This window comes from Ranitomeya variabilis, chromosome 2 (assembly GCF_051348905.1).
Source record: "Ranitomeya variabilis isolate aRanVar5 chromosome 2, aRanVar5.hap1, whole genome shotgun sequence".
Classification (NCBI taxonomy): Eukaryota; Metazoa; Chordata; class Amphibia; order Anura; family Dendrobatidae; genus Ranitomeya; species Ranitomeya variabilis.
In genome coordinates this window covers 588,231,070-588,250,004 of record NC_135233.1, presented here as the reverse complement: position 1 = coordinate 588,250,004, position 18,935 = coordinate 588,231,070, and the positions used below count along the sequence as shown (strand labels likewise).

Sequence of the window (18,935 nt, the reverse complement as noted above, 5' to 3'; positions counted from 1 at the left end):
TCCTACAGGCTAGCTCCCTCTATGCCAAGTTGGAGAAGTGTGTGTTTGAGCAGGAGTCCTTACCTTTCCTTGGCTATAACATATCTGCACAGGGATTAGCTATGGATCCTGCCAACTACAGGCTGTGATGGACTGGCAGGAACCCCATTCTCTCAAAGAGGTGCAGTGCTTTATGGGGTTCACAAATTACTATCGCCAGTTCATTCCCCACTTCTCTAATTTGGTAGCTCCCTTGGTTGCCCTCACCAAGAAGGGAGCAAATCCCAAGTCATGATCTGAGAAGGTCTCCAAGGCCTTTCTCTCGATTAAGTCACACTTCGCTAGTGCTCCCATCCTACATTGCCCAATGTAGATAAGCCATTTATTATAGAGGTGGATGCCTCATCTGTTGGTGCTGGAGCAGTCCTCTTCCAAAAGGATGCTCAAGGTCGGAAGCATCCTTGCTTCTTCTTCTCCAAGACCTTTTCACCAGTGGAGAGGAATTATTCCATCGGGGACAGGAAGTTGCTAGCCATGAAGATGGCTTTCTCAGAGTGAAGACACCTTCTGGACTGAGCTCGCTTTCCCCTCCAAGTGTTGACAGACCACAAGAAATTGGTGTATTTACAGACAGCCCAGCGGCTAAATTCTCGCCAGGCTAGATGGTCCCTGTTATTCTCCTAGTTCCATTTCACTCTCCATTTTCTTTCCGGGGAGAAGAACATTCGTGCCGATACTCTCTCTCGCTCTTTAGTATCATCATCATCAGAGGAGGAGTCTTGCATATTGTCCCTTCAGAGAGCCTGAGAACTGTGGCTCCAGTTTCGCTAGAGTCTGTGCCCGCAGACAAGACTTTTGTTCCATCTAATTTGTGACCGGAGGTTCTCTTTTGGGCTTACTCGTCCAGGGTGGGTGGACATTTTGGTATCAAGAGGACATCTGAGCTTTTGGCGAGGACGTACTGGTGGCCACATATGACCCGTGATGTCGGGTACTATATTCGGGCATGTGTCTCCTGCGCCAAGAATCGGTCTCCTCGGCAATAGCCTGCTGGACTACTTTACCCCCTGCCGGTGGCAGACAGGCCCTGGGAGATGGTCGGGATGAACTTCGTGGTAGGCTTACCCAAGTCTCGTAGCTGTACAGTTATCTGGGTAGTCACCGACCATTTTTCTAAGATGGTGCACTTGGTTCCGCTTCCACGGTTACCTTCTGCACGGGCTTTAGCTGCGTTGCTCGTCAAACATGTTTTCCGTCTACATGGCATGCCTGACAAAATTGTCAGTGACCGGGGTCCCCAGTTTGCATCTCAGTTCTGGAGAGAGCTCTGTCGTTTACTCAGCATTGAGCTGAATCTCTCTTCTGCATACCATCCCAAGACGAATGGGTTGGTAGAGAGGGCCAACCAGACTCTGGTCATATACTTGCGACATTTTGTTCCTGCCAGGCAGGATGACTTTGCTACCTTGGGCGGAATTTGCTTTGAACAATGCCATAGCCGACTCTACCGGGCAGACTCCATTTCTCCTTAATTACGGCCAGCATCCGCATGTTCCTGTGCCCATGCTCGTGTCATCCACCGATTCTAGGGTGGCAGACTGGGCGGTGGAGGCACGTGAAATTTGGTACCGCACACAGGATGCCATCCGGGCCTCCAAGGAGAGAATGAGGGTTTCTTCTGATGCACACCGGCGCCCCCTCTGACCATTGCTCCTGGCATCTTAGTGTGGCTCTCTGCTCGTAACATCAGGCGCGAGTTGAGTCCACTAAGTTTGTGCCACACTACATAGGTCCTTTCAAGGTTCTGGAACAGGTCAACCATGTGGTCTACCGTTTGGCTATTCCTCCGCGTCTTGGTATCACCGACACTTTCCATGTATTCCTCTTAAAGCCCGTCTATATGTCTCGGTTTTCCGAGTCATCTGCCGGGACATCGGGTTCATCCACGGATGAGTACGAGGTGAATCCTGTCTTGGGGTGCAAGATGGTACGTGGCAAAAAATACTATCTGGTGGACTGGAAGGGCCACGGCCCAGAGGACAGAACCTGGGAACCTGTGGAGCACATTTGGGCTCCGCTGCTCATTGCAGCCTTTGAGCACAGCGAGGCCCAAGGAGGGGGGCCCTAGGGGGGGTAATGTTAGGTGTCGAGTTCCCGCCGCTGCACAGGGGGAATCTTGAACCATGTCTGCTGTGGTCTCCCATTCTACATTAGCCGCAGTGGAGCCTGCTCAGCGGAGATGCCGGTCCCAGCATCTCGCTCAGCCTGATACTGTGCAAAGGGTTACTGCTGCCTTTCCAGGCTCTGCTTTTGTAGCCAGCCCTGGTCAGCAGCGAGCAGGCTTTTCTGGGACTAAGTCCTGCTTTGCACACACTGAGCATGCTCATGGGAGGCCTTCTCATTGGAGGTCGGGGGTCACACACTCAGGTCCTGTAGCAGCTTCTATTGGACCACTAGGTAGGTCCTTGTCTGCTGCAGCTATAAAACATTTGCATGGCCGCACAGCCATGTGCTAGTATCAACCTATGTTATGAGCTTTGCTATCTTGTGGTCATGTATGCATGTGGTCAGGGTTGGCTGAAATAAGCCCCTAGAATACCGGCACCTCCGGTGAGGAGTTTTGTGTGTATGGATTCAGGGCGGGCGTATAGCCACTAGAATTCCAGCTCCACCAGAGAGGAGTTGTTCGTGTGCTAGGCTGACTGCATGCCCACTCTTTGCTTTTGCTCAGTTAGGTAGCTGTGATACTCTGTGAGCTTAACAGGGCACAGCGTTTTCATATCTTTGTGATTCTGTGAAGTAACAGAGTTTGCTTATTCCGCCATAGAGCGCCGCCATTTGCTAGCAGTAGGTTTCTCTCCTGCGCGGTGGACCCCGGGTTGTGAACGCACCTATTTAACATATATATATATATACTCGGTGCATTCCGCCAACCTTAACACAAGGTTAGAGGAGGCTGGGTTTTTATAAAGCTGTGAAATTTGCATCACCTGGCCTTTCCAAGCTGCGGTAGTGAACAAGCCATAACCCTAACAGGCTAATTTAGGTCTGAAACCTGGGTCAAAGTAATCTGAGCACACAAATCTCCAAGGGTGCCCAAACTTTTGCATTGGTCCACTTTCCTTTTTGTAATTTAAAAAAATGTAAAAAATGACTATATATATATATATATATATATATATATATATATATATATATATATAATTTGCCTAAAATAATAAGTAAATGTGTCATTTTTAACCGTAGACCTTTTATAGATCATTTCATCTTGAACTTCCTTAACTGTTCACAATAAGAGTAATTTTGACCAGGGGTGCCACTGTAGATAGATAGATAGATAGATAGTGAACAGACTATAGAAATTAGGGTAAAATTCAGTTATTTTTAAATTCTACTACTTACAATAATTCATAATTTGAATTCAGCCTCTTCATCTTTCACGTAAATTAACCAAACAACGCTTATGTGTTAATCTTTGATCTGACTCCCGCCGGACAACGTAATGTAGTTGCAATTGCCACTTATTGATGGTTTCTACACTAACTGAATTCTAATTGTTCTTTCAGCTACACACAGATTTGGATCCTGGGACAAGCAGAATCAAGTATATTCTCTCTGGAGAGGGAGCCGGCACAATCTTTGTCATCAATGACAAAACAGGAGATATTCATGCGATGAAAAGGCTGGATCGGGAGGAAAAAGCTGAATACACACTAACAGCCCAGGCTGTCGATAGGGATACAAATAAACCTTTGGAACCCCCTTCAGAATTCATTATCAAAGTACAGGACATTAATGACAATGCACCGGAATTCTTAAACGGACCATATCACGCCACCGTCCCCGAGATGTCTCTTGTGGGTAGGTATTAATTGCTATATTTTTTATCTTGGTTTTTGGATAAAGTTTTGTAAAACTTTTTTTGCAAAAATATCTAAAATTGAAAAGCCAGGATGATTTATTTTGTAAAATAATCAACTGAACTATATTTTGTCCTTAATGGGTGTCTTCCAAGAGTGAGATATAGATAGCCTATCCTATAGAATAGTTCATCCATAAAGCACACCCATTGTTCTGGGCCTTTCGGATAGGTCACTATTATATTGGGAGGTGTGGGAGCAATACGAAGCACCACTACCAAACAGCCATAATAAGATCCCATGAACTCCAGAAGTTTTGATTGTATGTGTCTGTATCGCCACAGCTCCATACTGTCATGGGTGTGTCAGAGGCTGCAGACAGTCGCACAGCACCTGGCTGCAGAATGTCTGTGGTTGGATTTGCAGATGCCTTCCTAGTCCTTCTTACTTTTGGACCCAGTGGCAATCTTTCTTCGGCTTTAACCCCTTCCTGACGTCGGACGGGATAGTACGTCCGACGTCAGGTCCTCTGCTTTGATGCAGGGCTCCGCGGTGAGCCCGCATCAAAGCCGGGACATGTCAGCTGTTTTGAACAGCTGACATGTGCCCGCAATAGCGGCGGGTGAAATCGCGATTCACCCGCCGCTATTAACTAGTTAAATGCCGCTGTCAAACGCAGACAGCGGCATTTAACTACCGCATCTGGCCAGGCGGCCGGAAATGACGTCATCGCCGACCCCCGTCACATGATCGGGGGTCGGCGATGCTTCAGTATTGTAACCATAGAGGTCCTTGAGACCTCTATGGTTACTGATGCCGGCCTGCTGTGAGCGCCCCCCTGTGGTCGGCGCTCACAGCACACCTGATTTTCTGCTGCATAGCAGCGATCTGATGATCGCTGTTATGTAGCAGAGGCGATCAAGTTGTGCCTGCTTCTAGCCTCCCATGGAGGCTATTGAAGCATGGCAAAAGTAAAAAAAAAAAAGTTAAAAAAAATGTGAAAAAAATTTAAAAAAACATAAAAGTTTAAATCACCCCCCTTTCGCCCCAATCAAAATAAATCAATAAAAAAATCAAACCTACACATATTTGGTATTGCCGTGTTCAGAATAGCCCGATCTATCAATAAAAAAAAGCACTAACCTGATCGCTAAACGGCGTAATGAGAAAAAAATCCGAAACGCCAGAATTAAGTTTTTTTGGTCGCCCTGACATTGCATTAAAATCCAATAACGGGCGATCAAAAGAACATATCTGCACCAAAATGGTATCATTAAAAACGCCAGCTCGGCACGCAAAAAATAAGCCCTCAACTGACCCCAGATCATGAAAAATGGAGACACTACGACTATCGGAAAATGGCACAATTTTTTTTTTTTTTTTTTTAGCAAAGTTTGGAATTTTTTTCACCACTTAGGTAAAAAATAACCTAGTCATGTTAGGTGTCTATGAACTCGTAATGACCTGGAGAATCATAATGGCAGGTCAGTTTTAGCATGTAGTGAACCTAGCAAAAAAGCCAAGCAAAAAACAAGTGTGGGATTGCACTTTTTTTGCAATTTCACCGCACTTGGAATTTTTTTCCCGTTTTCTAGTACATGACATGGTAAAACCAATGATGTCATTCAAAAGTACAACTCGTCCCGCAAAAAATAAGCCTTCACATGGCCAAATTGACGGAAAAATAAAAAAGTTATGGCTCTGGGAAGGAGGGGAGTGAAAAACGAATACGGAAAAATGGAAAATCCCACGGTCATGAAGGGGTTAATTGACACATCTGGAACCCTGTTGATGCTTGGAGCTATAGCAGTCAGTTATCTTCCTCTTTGGTGCTGCTGAAGGACATTTGTGTTTTCTCGCTAAGTCAATTCAAGATAAGTGTTCCCCTCGTTTGTCTATTTCTTCTGTCTTTAGCTGTAGTGGGGATTGACTAGTGGCACCCCGTCCTTCCCTAAGTAGGGCTTGTTGCCAGGGTCAGGCAAGGATTAGGTTCCTACTCGCTGATAGGTGCAGAACCTATATAATGACATTTAGGGCAGACAGGGTAACTTTAGATCTGCCTAGGCATCTCCACTCCCCTTTTCCCTAGTGTTGGGCTCCCTACCTGTCATCTCTTTGTGTTGTAAGGTCTGTGTTCCTGTGTGTATTTGCAAACAATCTGGCTTTCTATGTTTCTTTTGCAGTAATGGCTTCTTCCCAGCAGAGTGGCCTTTCAGCCCATGTTGATACAGTACTTGTTTCACTGTGAATATTGACACAATCTTACCCGCTTCCACCATCATCTTCACAAAGTCTTTTGCTTTTGTCCTTGGGCTGATATGCACATGTCGGACCAAAGCAAGTTCATCTCTGGGACACAGAACCTGTCTCTTTCCTGAGCGGTATGATGGCTGGACATTCCCATCTTGTTTGTACTTGCATGTAATTGTTTGTACAGATGAACGAGGCACCTTCGGGTATCTTGAAATTGTACCCAAGGATGAGCCAGTCTTGTGCAAGTCCACAATTCTCTCCCTGATATCTTGGCTGATTTCTTTAGACTTTCAAATGATGATAACAAAGAAGCAGAGTCTTTCAGGTGTGCATTAAAATCCATCCACAGGTGTGTCTCTAATTAACTCATATGTTGCCAAAAAAACCTTATCAGAAGATTGCAAACCCCTGACATCATCATATGGGCAGTCTAGAATTATATAAAGGCATAGTAATCTTAGCGTATGTAAATTTTGACTTTGCAGTAAGTAATAAAAATGACTTAAAACATTCTCTCTCTCATTATTCTGGCATTTAGCAAATATTAACCCCTTCATGACCCAGCCTATTTTGACCTTAATGACCTGGCCATTTTTTGCAATTCTGACCAGTGTCCCTTTATGAGGTAATAACTCAGGAACGCTTCAACAGATCCTAGCGATTCTGAGATTGTTTTTTTCATGACATATTGGGCTTCATGATAGTGGTAAATTTAGGTAGATAATTTCTGAGTTTATTTGTGAAAAAAACGGAAATTTGACGAAAATTTTGAAAATTTCGCAATTTTCACAATTTGAATTTTTATTCTGTTAAACCAGAGAGTTATGTGACAAAAAATAGTTAATAAATAACATTTCCCACATGTCTACTTTACATCAGCACAATTTTGGAAACAATTTTTTTTTTTTGCTAGGAAGTTATAAGGGTTAAAATTTGACCAGTGATTTCTCATTTTTACAACAAAATTTACAAAACCATTTTTTTTAGGGACCACCTCACATTTGAAGTCAGTTTGAGGGTTCTATATGGCTGAAAATACCCAAAAGTGACACCATTCTAAAAACTGCACCCCTCACGGTGCTCAAAACCACATTCAAGAAATTGATTAACCCTTCAGGTGTTTCACAGCAGCAGAAGCAACATGGAAGGAAAAAATGAACATTTAACTTTTTAGTCACAAAAAAGATCTTTTAGCAACAATTTTTTTATTTTCCCAAGGGTAAAAGGAGAAACTGGACCACGAACGTTGTTGTACAATTTGTCCTGAGTACACTGATACCTCATATGTGGGGGTAAACCACTGTTTGGGTGCACGGCAAGGCTCGGAATGGAAGGCGCGCCATTTGACTTTTTGAATGGAAAATTAGCTCCAATCGTTAGCGGACACCATGTCGCGTTTGGAGAGCCCCTGTGTGCCTAAACATTGGAGCTCCCCTACAAGTGACCCCATTTTGGAAACTAGACCCCCACAAGGAACTTATCTAGATGCATAGTGAGCACTTTAAACCCCCAGGTGCATCTCCACTCCCCTTTTCCCTAGTGTTGGGCTCCCTACCTGTCATCTCTTTGTGTTGCACTTAGTCTTTCCCACATTGTGCATGACACATAAACAGTGAAGTCTACATTGTACTATTGGAATGAATGGGAGCCAAGCTGCAGTACATAAGAATGGCCACTAGTTTATGAAGCTGTGGTTTTCTGGTTCTATGCATTGTGCACGTCTGATTGCCTCATGGGACCTGGTAACAGTTGTTTGGTGGAAGTGTTGAGTGTTGGACCCCACACATGATGATCTATCCCAGATGTCCCTATCTTCTTCAACTCACCCCATATAGAGAAACATTCTGCCATATACCGTACTTTACTAGATGGTGGCCCGATTCTAATGCATTGGGTATTCTAGAATATGTATGTATGTATGTATGTATATAGCAGCCACATAGTATATAGCACAGGCCATGTTGTATATAGGAGCCATGTAGTATATAGCAGACAAATACTATGTGGCTGCTATATACAAACATACATATTGTAGAGGCCACGCAGTATATAACAGTGGCCATGCAATAAATAACACAACCCAAACAGTATATAACACAGCCCACGTACTATATAACACGGCCCACACAGTATATAGCAGCCATGCAGTATATAACAGAAGCACACAGCCCACGTAGTATATAACACAGGCCATGCAGTATATAACGCAGGGCACGTAGTATATAGCACAGCCCACGCAGTATATAACACTACCGCCACGCGACCAATCACAAGCCGCGAGGTCTTCTAAGGTCTTTCAAGCGCTCATTCTTAGGAACGGAAGCTGCCGGTTACAGCGGTAAGGTCCAGGCTGCGTCGGAGAGGTGAGTATAGCAATATTTTTTTTTTATTCTTTATTTTACACATTAATATCGATCCCAGGGCCTGAAGGAGAGTTTCCTCTCCTTCAGACCCTGGGAACCATACAGGATACCTTCCGATACTTGGTGTCCCATTGACTTGTATTGGTATCGGGTATCGGTATCGGCGATATCCGATACTTTTCGGGTATCGGCCGATACTATCCGATACCAATACTTTCAAGTATCGGACGGTATCGCTCAACACTAGTTTCCATACACAATATAAAGAACCATATGCATGTTTTTCTCAATATCTAACATGAAATCAGAATAAACCTTTCCCTTTTTTGGTCAATTAGGATTACCATAATTATTATTATTTGCCAAATGCCTGAATAATGAGAGAGAGAGAATGTTTTAAGGCATTTTTACTACTTACTACAAAGTCAAAAGTGTGCATACATTTCATTAGTATTTGGTACCATTGGCTTTAAACTGAATGTTTTGTGTGAAATATTTGGGATCTCCTTCCACAAGCTTCTCACAATAGTTGGTCAGAATTTGGGCCCATTCCTCCTGACAACTGGTGTAACTGATCCAGGTTTGTAGATTGCCTTGCTCGCATTGATCTTTTCAGCTTTGCCCATACATTTTCAACAGGATTAAGATCAGGGCTTTGTGATGGCCACTTCAAAACATTGACTTTGTTATCCTTAAGCGACTTTGTTACCATTTTGGCAGTGTGCTTCGGGTCATTGTCCATTTGGAAGACCCATTTCAGCCCAAGCTTTAACTTCCTAGCTGATGTCTTGAGATGTTGCTTAAGTATTGCCACATAACCTTCTTTTCTCAAGATGTCATATATTTTTCAAGTGCACCAGACCCTCCTGCAGCAAAACAACCCCACAACATGATGCTGTCTCCACCGTGTTTCACAGTTGGGATGGTGTTCTTAGGCTTCCAAGCTTCTACCTTTTTCCTCCAAACATAACGATGGTCATTATACCCAAAAAATGTAGTTTCATCAGACCTCAGCACATCTCCAAAAATTAAGGTCTGTGTTCCTGTGTGTATTTGCAAACAATCTGGCTTTCTATGTTTCTTTTGCAGTAATGGCTTCTTCCCAGCAGAGTGGCCTTTCAGCCCATGTTGATACAGTACTTGTTTCACTGTGAATATTGACACAATCTTACCCGCTTCCACCATCATCTTCACAAAGTCTTTTGCTTTTGTCCTTGGGCTGATATGCACATGTCGGACCAAAGCAAGTTCATCTCTGGGACACAGAACCTGTCTCTTTCCTGAGCGGTATGATGGCTGGACATTCCCATCTTGTTTGTACTTGCATGTAATTGTTTGTACAGATGAACGAGGCACCTTCGGGTATCTTGAAATTGTACCCAAGGATGAGCCAGTCTTGTGCAAGTCCACAATTCTCTCCCTGATATCTTGGCTGATTTCTTTAGACTTTCAAATGATGATAACAAAGAAGCAGAGTCTTTCAGGTGTGCATTAAAATCCATCCACAGGTGTGTCTCTAATTAACTCATATGTTGCCAAAAAAACCTTATCAGAAGATTGCAAACCCCTGACATCATCATATGGGCAGTCTAGAATTATATAAAGGCATAGTAATCTTAGCGTATGTAAATTTTGACTTTGCAGTAAGTAATAAAAATGACTTAAAACATTCTCTCTCTCATTATTCTGGCATTTAGCAAATATTAACCCCTTCATGACCCAGCCTATTTTGACCTTAATGACCTGGCCATTTTTTGCAATTCTGACCAGTGTCCCTTTATGAGGTAATAACTCAGGAACGCTTCAACAGATCCTAGCGATTCTGAGATTGTTTTTTTCATGACATATTGGGCTTCATGATAGTGGTAAATTTAGGTAGATAATTTCTGAGTTTATTTGTGAAAAAAATGGAAATTTGACGAAAATTTTGAAAATTTCGCAATTTTCACAATTTGAATTTTTATTCTGTTAAACCAGAGAGTTATGTGACAAAAAATAGTTAATAAATAACATTTCCCACATGTCTACTTTACATCAGCACAATTTTGGAAACAATTTTTTTTTTTTGCTAGGAAGTTATAAGGGTTAAAATTTGACCAGTGATTTCTCATTTTTACAACAAAATTTACAAAACCATTTTTTTTAGGGACCACCTCACATTTGAAGTCAGTTTGAGGGTTCTATATGGCTGAAAATACCCAAAAGTGACACCATTCTAAAAACTGCACCCCTCACGGTGCTCAAAACCACATTCAAGAAATTGATTAACCCTTCAGGTGTTTCACAGCAGCAGAAGCAACATGGAAGGAAAAAATGAACATTTAACTTTTTAGTCACAAAAAAGATCTTTTAGCAACAATTTTTTTATTTTCCCAAGGGTAAAAGGAGAAACTGGACCACGAACGTTGTTGTACAATTTGTCCTGAGTACACTGATACCTCATATGTGGGGGTAAACCACTGTTTGGGTGCACGGCAAGGCTCGGAATGGAAGGCGCGCCATTTGACTTTTTGAATGGAAAATTAGCTCCAATCGTTAGCGGACACCATGTCGCGTTTGGAGAGCCCCTGTGTGCCTAAACATTGGAGCTCCCCTACAAGTGACCCCATTTTGGAAACTAGACCCCCACAAGGAACTTATCTAGATGCATAGTGAGCACTTTAAACCCCCAGGTGCTCCACAAATTGATCCGTAAAAATGAAAAAGTACTTTTTTTTCACAAAAAAATTACAAAAAAATTATTTTAGCCTCAATTTTTTCATTTTGACATGGGCAACAGGATAAAATGGATCCTAAAATTTGTTGGGCAATTTCTCCTGAGTACGCCGATACCTCATATGTGGGGGTAAACCACTGTTTGGGTGCACGGCAAGGCTCGGAATGGAAGGCGCGCCATTTGACTTTTTGAATGGGAAAATTAGCTCCAATCGTTAGCGGACACCATGTCGCATTTGGAGAGCCCCTGTGTGCCTAAACATTGGAGCTCCCCTACAAGTGACCCCATTTTGGAAACTAGACCCCCACAAGGAACTTATCTAGATGCATAGTGAGCACTTTAAACCCCCAGGTGCTTCACAGAAGTTTATAACGCAGAGCCGTGAAAATAAAAAAATAATTTTTCTTTCCTCATAAATGATTTTTAGCCCGGAATTTTTTATTTTATCAAGGGTAACAGGAGAAATTGGACCCCAATAGTTGTTGCCCAGTTTGTCCTGAGTACACCGTTACCCCATATGTTGGGGTAAACCACTGTTTGGGCACAAGTCGGGGCTCGGAAGGGAAGTAGTGACGTTTTGAAATGCAGACTTTGATGGAGTGGTCTGCGGGCGTCACATTCCATTTGCAGAGCCCCTGATGTGCCTAAACAGTAGAACCCCCCCACAAGTAACCCCATTTTGGAAACTAGACCCCCCAAGGAACTTATCTAGATGTGTAGTGAGCACTTAGAACCCCAAAGTGCTTCATAGATGTTTACAACGCAGAGCCATGAAAATAAAAATAATTTTTAATTCCTCAAAAATTATGTATTAGCAAGCAATTTTTTATTTTCGCAAGGATAACAGGAGAAATTGGACCCCAATATTTGTTGCCCAGTTTGTCCTCAGTATGCTGGTACCCCATATGTGGGGGTAAACCACTGTTTGGGCGCACGTCAGGGCTCGGAAGGGAGGTAGCACCATTTGACTTTTTGAACGCAAGATTGGCTGGAATCAATGGTGGCGCCATGTTGCGTTTGGAGACCCCTGTTGTGCCTAAACAGTGGAAACCCCTCAATTCTAACTCCAACACTAACCCCAACACACCCCTAACCCTAATCCCAACTCTAGCCATAAACCTAATCACAACCCAGCCGGCAGATTCGGCGGGCGCACTGCGCATGCGCCCGCCATTTTGGAAGATGGTGGCGCCCATGAAGAAGACGGACGGACACCGTGAGGCTCGGTAAGTATGAGGGGGGGGAGATCGGAGCACGGGGGGGGGGATCGGAGCACAGGGGGGTGGATCGAAGTACGGGGGGAGCGGACAGGAGGACGTGGGAGCGGAGCTGCTATTGCAGCATCGGCCATGGCTGGATTGTAATATTTCACCATTTTTATAGGTGAAATATTACAAATCGCTCTGATTGGCTGTTTCACTTTCAACAGCCAATTAGAGTGATCGTAGCCAAGGGGGTGTGAAGCCACCTCCACTGGGCTGAAGTACCACTCCCCCTGTCCCTGCAGATCGGGTGAAATTGGAGTTAACCCTTTCACCCGATCTGCAGGGACGCGATCATTCCATGACGCCACATAGGCGTCACAGGTCGGATTGGCACCGACGTGGCGTCATGGGTTGGGAAGGGGTTAATAATTATAGTAATCCTAGTTGACGTAAAACGGGAAAGGTTTATTCTGATTTCATGTCAGATATTGAGAAAAACATGCAGATGTGTCTTTTTATATAGTGGATGGAAACTGCTGGTTTGAACTGTATCTATCTATCAAAAGTTAAATTTTAATGGCTGCACCATCAAAACATGCTTCTTCAGACTCCCTTTAAATCCTTCACCCCCCACCAATAGTTATTTGTTGAGGATAGTTATTTCAATTATTTACCTCATTTGCATTCTCCATTTTAATTGAACAGTAAGTGAGGAACTGTTGTGATTGAAACATAAGTGCTCGCACTATTTAAATGTTTCAGAGATGCTTCATTAGGCGAGGGTTAGTTCTCAACCATTTCATCTGTAAGTAAGGTGTTGTTGTTCACATTCAGATGGGGCTGAAGTGTTCTGTTTTATAACATTTAATTGACTCCCAGTGTATTCCTGTGCAAACATCTGCTGCAATTTTTGCTTGTTGATTAATGACACATATAATAAGAGGCAGACATGGAAAAACATAAATATCCACCTATATATTTTAATCAGAAAGTTCCACTGTGTGAAAGAAAATTGAAGTGGAAAATATGTGTTTCATGTTGTAAAATGTATTAGAAAAATGAAAGATAGAGAGATAATAGATATATAAAGAGATAGATGATAGATAGATAATAGATATATAGATAATTGATACTTAGATGGATAATAGATAGATAATAGATAGATAGACCGCTGATAGTAAAAACTGTCCCTGAAAGTAAAAATCTATCTATCTATCTATCTATCTATCTATCTATCTATCTATCTATCTATCTATCTATCATACATCTATTATCTATCAATCTAACTAAAAAATCAGTAAAAAACAGACAGCACTCAAAAAATTTATGTGAAAACCGTGACTTTACTGATCCATTAGCAGCAATGTTTCGGCAGATTTCTCTGCCTTTCTCAAGCTTGAGAAAAGCAGAGAAATCTGCTGAAACGTTGGCACTAATGGATCAGTAAAGCCACGATTTTTCACTTTAATTTTTGGAGTGCTACCTGTTTTTTTCTGATTTTCTCTTTTGGAGGTTTGGACATCACCTTTACAGGTTTTATTGCACCCTTTTTTTTAGGTAGTGCTGCCAATTTTTCTTATCTATCTATCTATCTATCTATCTATCTATCTATCTATCTATCTATCATCTATCATACATTGTTCCACAATTCTTGACTACAGAGATTGTTCCACATATATCAACTATCTGCAGAATGGATGACTGTGAGGAACAAGGGAGACTTCATTTTGGATTTATGAATTCAGGCCCCATAGATTCAGGAGATCTCCCACCACTCCAGAAATGTGGCCCCCACCCATGGGAAAAGCACAAAGATTCCCACCAGAGCAGGACATTTACCATTTGGCCAGAGAATTAGAGGCCATGTGTTAATGAAGGCCAGGGAGGAGCAGTGCTAGGACCCCCTGCTGTCTTTTGTGCAAAGCAGCCAACATCAAAGCAGACTCTAGACCGAACATCACTGACACCTAGAGATGAATCATGTACTATGAAAGCCAGACCCAGCGTCTCCAACATCTAGAGATGAATTATGAGCGTACCGTGCATCTCAGGGTTATGTCTGCTATACCGCCAGAATCCTGGGAGCCCCCTGCATGTACCCCTGCATTCCATATCTCTCTAGCAGTCCCGGATTACAAGCTATCAAGACTGGCTCTCCAGAGCCACTTGGCCGACCCAAGTTTGGAGTATCTGTGTTGGTCCAGCCCCAATGAATCCATTGAGACATCAGTCTTCCCGTTTGGACCTCCCCCTGGGAAGTTATAACCCATCCTAGATATTGGCAATTATTTCAGCAAGGAGGTCAAGGGAGTAGAATTCAGTACAACCCAAAGTGGCGATGGCAAATATAGGATGGGGCGCGCTAAGGGTTAAAAGCTGGCTACACACTTTCAGCAGTCTTTGTTCTGCATTGTAAGCCACGTCACGTTACCTGTGGTGATGTACCAGGAACCAAGGAGGTACCTTTGGACACGATAACTCCAACACCTACAGCTAACTGCTATTCCCAATCCATACCCTAATTTTTATCTGTACCTCTGGCTGTATTATCTGTATAATACTCTGTATATATTTGTAGTTTCTAGTGCGCCTTTCGGCAATTAAAATATCAATTCATTTTGGACTGCTCTTTTATCTTGAAACCCGATTTCCCACATCCGTGAGTTCGGCTAGTACTTACTGTATACACTACCTGGGGTTGGTTTCTAACCCAAAATAAGCTTGTAAACGGATCGGGCTTATATATTATATAACGAGGAACTGGTGGCAGCATACCATTCTGGTGTTATAGGGGGATCCTGGCAGTGACAGATCAGACATTTATATATAAATTCCTGGCCTGGGACTGGTGATATATATAATGCCCTCACTTCAGAGTCCCCTGATAACCAGTACATAATAGGGCAGTCTCTCTGGCGACTACTTACCCTAGCTACAGTTCCCTGACTGACCTGAGGGTAAGGGGGGCACCAGAGAGCTGTGACTGTGTAAGCTCCATCACAGATTGATAACGGTGGGGTGATATCCGTATCCCCCCAGTCCACTCGTGTGTGTGTTTTCATTACAATGACTAATGTATGAAGGCTAGGGGAGGGGTCCAGCTGTTAAATCCTTGGCAAACTCGGGTCCTAAAATGTGAAAGGATTGGCAATAAGTATGTGCAACCACCAATCAAATAAACAGCAAATGGAGCTGTGTTTGCACATGCTCACAAGTGTTTCACTAGCACTTTGGATGTATGCTCTCTGGGGTCTTATGAGCGGGACCCCCATCTTTCACAGATTTGACTCAGGAATCCCTTTTATGTGATCAGTGTAAGTATAAGTAGTGGTGGAATCTCATACATTAATGAGCCTGGGAAGATGGATAGTGTTTTTTCCCCCTCTCATTACGTCTTGAATAGTGTTGAGCATTCCGATACTGCAAGTATCGGGTATCGGCCGATACTTGCTGTATCGGAATTCCGATACCAAGATCCGATACTTTTGTGGTATCGGGTATCGGGTATCGAAACAACATTAATGTAATAATGTGTAAAAGAGAGAATTAAAATAAAAAATATTGCTATACTCACCTCTCCGACGCAGCCCGGACCTCAGCGAGGGAACCGGCAGCGTTGTTTGTTTAAAATTCGCGCGTTTACTTGGTTACGTGAAGTCCCGGCTTGTGATTGGTCGCGGCGGCCATGTTGCCGGGACGCGGACCAATCACAGCAAGCCGTGACGTAATTTCAGGTCCTTGCAGGATTTTAAAATTACGTTCCGGCGTTGTGATTGGGCGCGTCGTGGTCACATGGGCGACGTAACCAATCACAAGCCGGGACGTCACGGGAGGCTGGACACGCGCACATTTTAAAATGCGCGCGTGTCCAGCCTCCCGTGACGTCCCGGCTTGTGATTGGTCGCGGCGGCCATGTTGCCGGGACACGGACCAATCACAACGCCGGAACGTAATTTTAAAATCCTGCAGGACCTGAAATTACGTCACGGCTTGCTGTGATTGGTCCGCGTCCCGGCAACATGGCCGCCGCGACCAATCACAAGCCGTGACGTCACGGGAGGCTGGACACGCGCACATTTTAAAATGCGCGCGTCCAGCCTCCCGGCTTGTGATTGGTTGACCGCGATGCAACCAATCACAAGCCGGGACGTCACGGGAGGCTGGACAAGCGCGCATTTTAAAATACGCGCGTGTCCAGCCTCCCGTGACGTCACGGCTTGTGATTAGTTGCGTCGCCCATGTGACTGCGGCGCAACCAATCACAAGGCCGGGACGTAATTTTAAAATCCTGCAGGACCTGAAATTACATCACGGCTTGCTGTGATTGGTCCGCGTCCCGGCAACATGGCCGCCGCGACCAATCACAAGCCGGGACTTCACGTAACCAAGTAAACGCGCAAATTTTAAACAAAGAACGCTGCCGGTTCCCTCGGTAAGGTGCCGGTTCCCTTGGAGAGGTGAGTATAGCAATATTTTTTATTTTAATTCTTTCTTTTACACATTAATATGGTTCCCAGGGCCTGAAGGAGAGTTTCCTCTCCTTCAGACCCTGGGAACCATCAGGAATACCGTCCGATACTTGAGTCCCATTGACTTGTATTGGTATCGGGTATCGGTATCGGATTGGATCCGATACTTTGCCGGTATCGGCCGATACTTTCCGATACCGATACTTTCAAGTATCGGACGGTATCTCTCAACACTAGTCTTGAATAGACATGACCAAGTTTGGAGAAAGGCCACATTGATGATTTGCTTTGACACAATGTAATCACAAGTAACAATCCTTTTAGGAATACTTCCATATTTAAGTATTGCATAGCTACAATGCATTTTCTTAAGTTGATTTCCCTTTTACACAAATGCAAAGTCAAAATGACTTAATTAACGGGCCATATTTCTGAGGTCAGCAGAAAATTAGTCCAGAGGGTAAACTTGTATCAAGAAGAGGATGGGAAGAAAATGGCAGATGTTAGGAAATATGTTTGCAGTGAAGCAGATGTTGCCAATCCACGTTGTGATTTTGCATTGTTTTGTAGATTATTTTATGGCTTAAAAAATCCCTGGTCTGTTAGACATCAAGGATACAGGGATCACCGAGAATTTATTTGCACACAGTGTAATGGACAAGTATTGAATAAGATATTATAAGGCTGAAGCGCAATGTTCTTTAAGAAATGGGTGAATCATCAGTGTATCAAAAATTCATAACGACTCGAACAATAAATCATGGACACATTTAATATTAATGAAGCTTTTAAAATTCTCTGTTAGTTTTTCCTGTATAGAATGTGTATGTACGGCTTTTGGTGTCTTTCGGCTTTATGTAACCAGCAGAGTCAAGGTTAAGTATTTAGGTACGTTATCTGACTTTTCAAATAATAAAATGATCTCAATGGCTTATGGCAAAAACTAATTGATATTCTAATGTTGAAAAGACCCTTTCGCTCCTGGGGTTGAAAAGGGCGTGGGCATAGATGTACATTTGATCATAAGGATATCCAAAAAACATGTATTCATAAATATAGTGGCTAGAGACATGTTAATGTTAGTTTCTCCATCACACATTTCCCTTCAGAAAACAAAACTGTGAACGCGCGTTTGGGGCAGTTGTGGCATTGTGCATGTTCCACTGACTTTACCATGGGTAAGCATTACATTGCATTTGTTTTTGCATGGACTGAGTTACTTCATTAACAGTTGTTTGCTTCACATGTAATTTTTAACTTTATCGGTCACCTTTGATTTAACAAATATATAATTTTTTTTATTGTTATCGCAGTCTGACCTCACTTACCACCTCCTTTTTTCTACACTTGATTTATTTTCTCTCTTTGAATCCTCTGACATGTATCAGTCACTGTATGATCCATGTTTTTTAATATAATTCCTTTTGCAATAAATTTGTAATTAATTTTACATTTCTGTGAGTGGCATTTTTTGATACTTTGTATCCTTATATAGGTTGTATAGATGTACATTCGGCGGTAAAACACCTTCAATAGATATGTGGAGTTATCTATTGATTAGTTTATCAGCCTTAACAATTCTCAAGAGAAGTCTGTCAGATTAATAGAGTAAAAGTGGCTTTCTTTGGTTATTTTTTTAAAAACATCTGCATTTTGGATATTTTTGGCAACTATTTTACTTTGAAGCCTTAAAGTTGTTTCCTTGCTTGGACAAACCCCCATCTGTGTCCTATTAGGACATTTGTAGATGATAGAGGAGGTTCACCAATGAGAGTTCCCCATCTAAGAGCCAGAATGGGAGGTCCACTCTACAGAAGTTGCTCATGATCTGGTGAACTTAAATTGTCCTTGTATTGCAAGACTGGTCATCAATCTAATCTTTATCTAATACTACCTGTTTATTTCTCCTGCTGTGGCTGTTGCAGGGAAGCTGCCGGGTCAGCCTTTGAGCTTCTCCCAAAAAGATCAGCTGCTTGTAGGATTTCTAGATTGTGGAACTAAGACATGATGTTCAAATCTGAATCAATGACTATAATGGGAGTTTCAAGACCAACGTCCCTCCACACTGTGGGCTAACCAAAAAAGTACAC

General features: G+C 43.0%; 1 protein-coding gene across 1 annotated transcript in view; it reads left to right on the top strand.

Moving 5' to 3' along the window:
- Window positions 1-18,935, top strand: part of CDH8 (cadherin 8) — a 521,626-nt gene that overhangs the window by 207,672 nt on the left and 295,019 nt on the right. Inside the window, exon 3 of the mRNA XM_077288387.1 lies at window positions 3,546-3,840. Within this exon, the coding sequence (XP_077144502.1) occupies window positions 3,546-3,840 (295 nt within the window). The remainder of the gene's footprint in view (window positions 1-3,545; window positions 3,841-18,935) is intronic.